This window comes from Octopus bimaculoides, chromosome 1 (assembly GCF_001194135.2).
Source record: "Octopus bimaculoides isolate UCB-OBI-ISO-001 chromosome 1, ASM119413v2, whole genome shotgun sequence".
Lineage (NCBI taxonomy): Eukaryota > Metazoa > Mollusca > Cephalopoda > Octopoda > Octopodidae > Octopus > Octopus bimaculoides.
Window position 1 is genome coordinate 104472561 of NC_068981.1, and position 7194 is coordinate 104479754.

Here is a 7194-nt window from a genome sequence, read left to right on the forward strand (position 1 = left end):
CATCAACTTCTTGTTGGCTTGACATCCACAGACTGGTTTCGGGATAGTTGCCACTTATCAATGTGGAGCAGCTGCAGAAGCAGGTTCATGTGTCATATAGCTAGCTAGAGGTGATCACCTCTCAGAGCTAATCAACAGCAGCATTCCTCCTATTTCTCTGGGCTGCCACATTAGTTTGGCAATAAATATTGATACTCAGTACTGCTGCTGTAGCTCTCCTTTAGAGAGATTTAGAAATTATAACATTTCTATTTTTGAAAATCAGTGAATGTGTTTCACTGAAAACATATAAACAAAACCTTCGAACAGAGATCATCAGCGATCACTGCTGGACTCGGCTGCACCACATTGATAAGGGACAACTACCCCAAAACCAGGCTGTGGATGCCAAGCCAGCAAGGGGAAGTTGATGACCTTCCTTGTTCAAAGGTTTATGGATGCAGGTTCATGCATCATATAGCTAGCTAGAGGCGATTGCCTCTCAACAGCAACATTCGTCCTATTTCTATGGACAGCCACGTTAGTTTGGTAATAAATATTAATACTTAGTACTGCTGCTGTATCTCTCCTTTAGAGAGATTTAGAAATTATAACATTTATATATATATATATAGGGGTTAGATGTCCTATTATGGACATCTCTCTTATGTGTTTAAATGTACACTGTATGTATTTATATGAATAATATATAGTCTATTGACTTGTTTTTTCTTCTTGCTAGACCACTGGTAGCAAAAAGAATTTCTAAATTTTTTTGCTACCCTAAGATTTATTAATATATATGGGCACTCCATTGGTAAAGACAATGAGGTTCCCAGCTGATACAATAAATGGAACAGCTCACTAGTGAAATTAAAGTGCAAATGGCTGAGCACTCCACAGATACGTGTACCCTTAATGTTGTTCTCAGGGAGATTCAGCATAACACAGAATGTGACAAGGCTGACCCTTTGAAATACAGGTACTACTCATTTTTGCCAGCTGAGTGGACTGGAGCCACGTGAAATAAAGTGTCTTGCCCAAGGGCACAACACATTGCCAGGAATTCAACTCCCGACCTTACGATCGTGAGCTGAATGCCCTAACCACTAATTTTAAACAGGAAAAATAAAATAATTTAAGGTTCTCTCCCATACATGTGTAAGAAACCCCAAGTTAAATCACACCTTTGACCAGGATTTCTTGCATTGGCATTTCATGCATCCAAATGAATTTAACATTTAAGAGCAAAAAAAGGAACAACAACAAATAACAATGAATGGAAATAGTCTCCATTAGAAGAGACATTCAAGGAACCCCACAGATTCAGAATTACTCTTACAACCAAGAATCAATGCTCTCTTTCAGTTGCACACCTGACTTTCAAGAGCATGCTGAATAAAAGCTGAAATAGCAAGATGAATGGCTTTACTTACATTCATATAAGATGCAAGGGCATTATTTTGATCATTACAAATGTTTTCAACAGCACATCTTCCTTTTTCTTCACTGCGGCATGCTAATATGACATCATGGCCTAAATAACACAGACGTTTAGCAACTTCAAATCCAAGACCACAATTAGCACCAGTCACTATGGCAACTCTTCCAATGAGTTGAGCCATCTGTTAAAGACAAATAATAATAACAATAATAATAAGGATGATGATGTTTTTTTTTTCTGATTTAGGCACAAGGCCAGTAATTTTGAGGGGAAAATGTTAGTCAATTAAAATCTACCACAGTACTTGGCTGGTACTTTATTTTATCAAGCCTAGAGGGTTGTAAAACAAAGTTGGCCTTGGCAAGATTTGAATGCAGAATATAAAGAGCTGGAATAAATCCTGAAAAGCAAATTTTTGACACTGTAATGATTCTGCCAGCTAATTAAAAATAATGATGATGATGACGATGGTGGTGGTGGTGATGATGATAATAATAATAATAATAATAATAATAATCCTTTCTACTAAAGGCGCAATGCCTGAAATTTTGAGGGAGAGGTAAGCTGATTACGTCGACCCCAGTGTTTCACTGGTACTTAATTTATTGTTCCCGAAAGGATAAAAGCAAAGTTGACCTTGGTAGAATTTGAACTCAGAACATAAAGACAGATGAAATGCTGCTAAGCATATCACCTGGTGTGCTAACGATTCTGGCTGCTCACCACCTTAATAATAATCATCATCATCATTGTTTAACGTCTGCTTTCCATGCTAGCAATCAATAATAATAATAATAATAACAATAATAATAATAATAAATGCAGATTAAGTAAAGATGGAGAAAATATTTGACAGTAAAATATTTATTATTACATGCATGTTGTCATCATCATCACAGGCAAAAATCTACAGTTAACCTTAATTTATACCATCTGGTTTGTCAAATCTCATAGAAGCCTATATCAACACATCTACTTGACTACATGCCAGCAAGGGAGCTTCTATGTAGTTGCTCAGCCTGCTAGAAATAGCAGCTGAATCTCCCTCAAATCACACCTTACTCACCTTACCATCTTAAGTACAGAAAAGATCCATTTGAATATGTAATCCTAAATATCATCAAAAGTTTGGATGGTTATGGCAGGAATGACTTTGCTCAGAGTATGTTTATTCAAAACTGACCTGGGGTTAAACAACAATTACATAGGCTCAATGTCTTAATATCTCTCAAAGTATTTAATCTAAAGTCATGATAAAAAAAAAGAAAATGCCTAATTCTTTTTTTTTTTTTACATGCAATAACCAATAACCATATTGTGAAAACATGTGGCCTAGTGGTCAGGGTGTTGCATTCATTATCACAAGATTGTAGTCTCAATTCCTGGACCAGGTGATGTATTGTGTTCTTGAACAAAACACTTCAATTTTTTTATGGCCAGGTTCCAACCCAAATCATAGCAACAAAATCCACCTGCCACTCTTCCTAGTCCACCATCACTGCTTTGAGGTCCTGGATACATTCCAGGTCAATGTCTGCAATCAAGTTGTCTATGTATGTGTGACAACATTTTCCTCTTCTTCCACTACAGGGTGGTGCACGCAATGACCAAACAGTTGCAGTCGTCATTGCTTGATTTTCTCGTTAACTTTTGGCAGGTCTCTATAAAGGAATTTGTTTGTCATATGTTGTCATATGCCAACATATGTTCCTGCTGAAAGGCCAAAATGGTGTGGTTTAATTTCATGTTGCTCCCATCTACTCAGCTGCAAAATGAATAACCCTGCAAAGGACTGGTGTCTCATTCAAGGAAAATGTCATGGTCTTGCTCATTTATATATTGCTATGGAAACTGAGTAACTGGCTCTTTGAATCCTAGGACTCAAAACAGCACTTTACATTTTTTTCTAATAACCATATTTGTGAAATAATATTTTCTAGTGAATTATGCATTATTAGAATGACAGTCTATATTTAATGACATCAAAAGGGGCCAACAGAAAAATCACAGGTGATACAGGGTAATGAAAATATAATGCTAGGTTTTTACTATAGTTTGACATCTCCTTCACTAAGTGCCATAAAATAGTTTGCCCTTGTGATTAGGTTTCACTATTGAGAGAAACTGAAACTCATTGTAATTCCCTTCTCTATCTCCTTTAACCCTTTTGATACCAATCCACCCATGACTGCCCCTGCTTTTTTGACACAAGCTTTCTATATAAAGTCATCTGAATTAAAATTTCCCATTAAAATTCCATGATAATTTATGCTACCATTAGCAGCTTAGTAATGACCAAGATATTTTAGTAAATTCTTTATTATTTTCAAAATTAATTGAAATAAAGAGGGTGTAGAGTCAATAGAAATATTGTAACAAAAGGGTTAAGCTAATGTTAGAAATCAAATCATTTTCAAATTGCATAAATGTCACACCTCATTTCCTGTACTGACAAATCCATGGTTTTCTTTCAATAGATAATAGGACTATAGTTGCTGTTTAGCCCCAGGTCATCCCTGATCAAGCACATTTATGATCAAAGCAGTTCTCTTAATTTTAGAGGTGACCAATCTTTGATTATAACAAACCACTTTCACTCAAGTCCATTTATTTGTTCAGTAGCAGTGGAATCTTTTTTTTTTTTTTTCATATAGAAGTTACGCTGCAGCCAGCTTGCTTATTATACAGGATATTTGGCATAACTAGTTTGATATTCTCCAATTTTATAGGCTCATAACTTTATAAATAAGACATATTTTTAATGAAATTTTGCCAAGATACATTTTTTAAGTTGTAGATAACAACTATGAATTTGAAATAAAAAAAAAAAACAAAACATATTTTTGACTTTTTCTTTTTTTCTCAGAAAGAAAACATTTCCTGACCTTTTTATCCATTCAATAACTTGCCCATGATCATGGTACAACATAAAAAAATCAATGACATTATCCTGCTAGATATTATTCATTATCAACAAGACAGGGAATAAAATTTCAGTAAATATTGTCCAGTTCAATTGTAGCAGAGTAAAACTCGAGTTACTGTTTTTTTTTTATCATGTGTTCCAATTACATCTTTGATCTTTTACTCGTTTTATTTGAACTGAGGCCTTTCTGGGATACTGCCTTGAAGTGTTTTAGTCAAATAAATTAACCCCAGTATTTATTTGTTTTTAACCCTTATGAAAGAGATGACAAAGGACCAAGATATGTGGTCCTCTGTCTGTACTTGAGAAGACCCACCCACCACAACAAAATTGAGATCCAAGAAAACCAAGGTGCCATGAAAAAGCATTGGTGTGGGTGCTGGTGCCATGTAAAAAGCACTGGTGCTGATGGTTTCACATAAAAAACACCCAGTACACTTTGTAGAATGGTGGGCATTAGGAAGGGCATCCAGCTACCGAAACCAAGCCAAAACATACTATGGAACCTGGTGCAGCCCCTAGCCTTGCCAATGCCTGTCAAGCCATCCAACCCATGTCAGCATGGAAAATGGATGTTAAATGATGATGAGAATGATGATGGTGGTGATGATTTATTTTTAAGCCTGGTACTTATTCAATCAGTCTCTTTTAATAAACCACTAAAATATTGGGAGAGACAAACTAACACTGGTTGTCAAGCAGTGGTGGAAGACAAATATAAACACAAAGACACACACATGTGTGTGTGCATGTGTGTGTGTGTGTGTGTGTGTGTGTGTGTGTGTGTGTGTGTGTGTGTGTGTGTGTGTGTGTGTGTGTGTGTGTGTGTGTGTGTGTGTGTGTATGAGGTCCGTTCCTGTTCAGCTATTTTAGCCTCTTTCATCTTTCCTAGACATATGGGATGAGCTTTCAGTTTTCATGTACCAAACCCCCATTCATGAAGCTTTGGGTTAACCTAGGGCATGAGAAGACACTTGCTCCTGGTGCAAAGCAGTAGGACAGAACCTGGAACTGTGAGACTGGAAAGCAAACTTGTCACCACACAGCCATGCTTGCACATTAACAATGAATAATATTAATCAAGATAACACTATAAATTTTGTTTATGCTGTATGGTGGTTACGAGAGCAGTCTTTTTGATATTAGTATCACATCTGTGAAATGACATCTACCATGTGTGACAGTAGAGGGAAGCACAAAGCTGGCAGCTTAGCCAGATATCTTGATATGCAATTAGGAAATATATTTATTGTATATTTTTGTCTGCTATTACTGGGCAAGATGGGAACTTGTAATGGGGTTTAGAGTGATTGTTTTTGTTCATTGTTGTGGATTTGACTGTGATTTTATTGTTGAAAATTTCACTGTGCTTTAACAATTGAATAAGGCACTTTTTGTTGTCTTATATTCAGATTGTATGTGTGTGTGTGTGTGTGTGTGTGTGGTAAGAAGTTTACTTCTCAGCCACATGGTTCCGGGTTCAGTTGCACTACATAGTACTTTGGGCAAGTACCTTCCACTATAGCCCAAGACTGACCAAAGCCTTGTGAGCAGATTTAGTAGTCAGAAAATAGAATATAATATTATTATATTATATATATATATATATATATATATATATATATATATATATCTAAGAGAGTTTGTGTGTGTGTATATATGTTCCTTATGGATTCGAAAACTGATTGGCCAATTTTGATGTATGAGGAATCAAAAGATTCAGTAATCTTTCGGTTACCAAATAAATTGTTTTGGGCACAACAACTCTTTATCACTACTAAAATAACCTTGGAAACATGATCAGGTCGCACAATTTTGAGGTCATTTTCGGACAATATTTCAATTTGCTTCACTTTCATCCGATGTTTCATGCATGCATAGAATTCTACTCAGACAAACATTTATGAAAATGTACACATAAATATTGTTAAAATACACCACAACCAAAAACATTTCATTGAAAAACATCCATTTATCTACATGGTATAAGGAAATACAATCACTCACTCTTACATGCACACATACACATAAAAAAGATGTATGCATACATATTTATGTACATGTATATGAAAGATGTGTGCTCATATGAAAGCGAGAGAGAGAGAGAACGAGTGAGTGCCACTTACACATATATACAAAATAATGCATACATGACAACACACACCTTCACTCACTCACTCTCACTCTGTCCCATGCACACACACACACACATCCATTTCATATACACGAACATGCATCTTTCACTTTCTGCTCTCACTTCAAAGCAAATGTTGCCTTTTCACTTTCTCCTCTCTTTCAATTTCTACTCCCTTCAAAGCATAAGGAAATAAAAAATTTTTATGGAAATTAACAAACAATTATATGATCCCATATGATTGACCATATGATGAAGATGACAATGTTGCTGCTTCAAACGAAAGAATGCCATAAAATAACTTCCTTTGGCACACACACTCTAGGTAAAACTTCTATATGAATTATGCTATTTCTTGCTGTGTGCACAAAATTACAGCTCAAATCCAATTGAAATGACCACTTTCTATTCTGTAATTCATGTTTGTGATGAGCATATTTAAAAACCTGATCTTCAAATATAAACTTAAAAGGAAGTTTTCCCAGAAATCTTTTAGTAATCCACGAAGAAAAAACTGAGAGTACAAATCTTTAAGAATTTATTCCTTCCTTTTTTCTTAAAGAAACACTAAAATCTCCTTCCCAAACATCCACCCATCACTTCACCACTTTCAAAAGGCTACAAACTCCCAATGTTTCACTTTTAGCTTTTTGGAAAGCGGAGAAGTTTCTTCAGAAATAATGTCATTTACTTGTTGTTTCTAGCACATCA

General features: G+C 35.6%; 1 protein-coding gene across 4 annotated transcripts in view; it reads right to left on the reverse strand.

Moving 5' to 3' along the window:
* LOC106869500 (retinol dehydrogenase 11) overlaps positions 1-7194 on the reverse strand; it is a 50379-nt gene that overhangs the window by 17098 nt on the left and 26087 nt on the right. For all 4 annotated transcript variants that reach the window (XM_052968820.1, XM_052968798.1, XM_052968788.1 and 1 more), the window contains one exon: positions 1416-1604. In XM_052968820.1, the coding sequence (XP_052824780.1) occupies positions 1416-1604 (189 nt within the window). The remainder of the gene's footprint in view (positions 1-1415; positions 1605-7194) is intronic.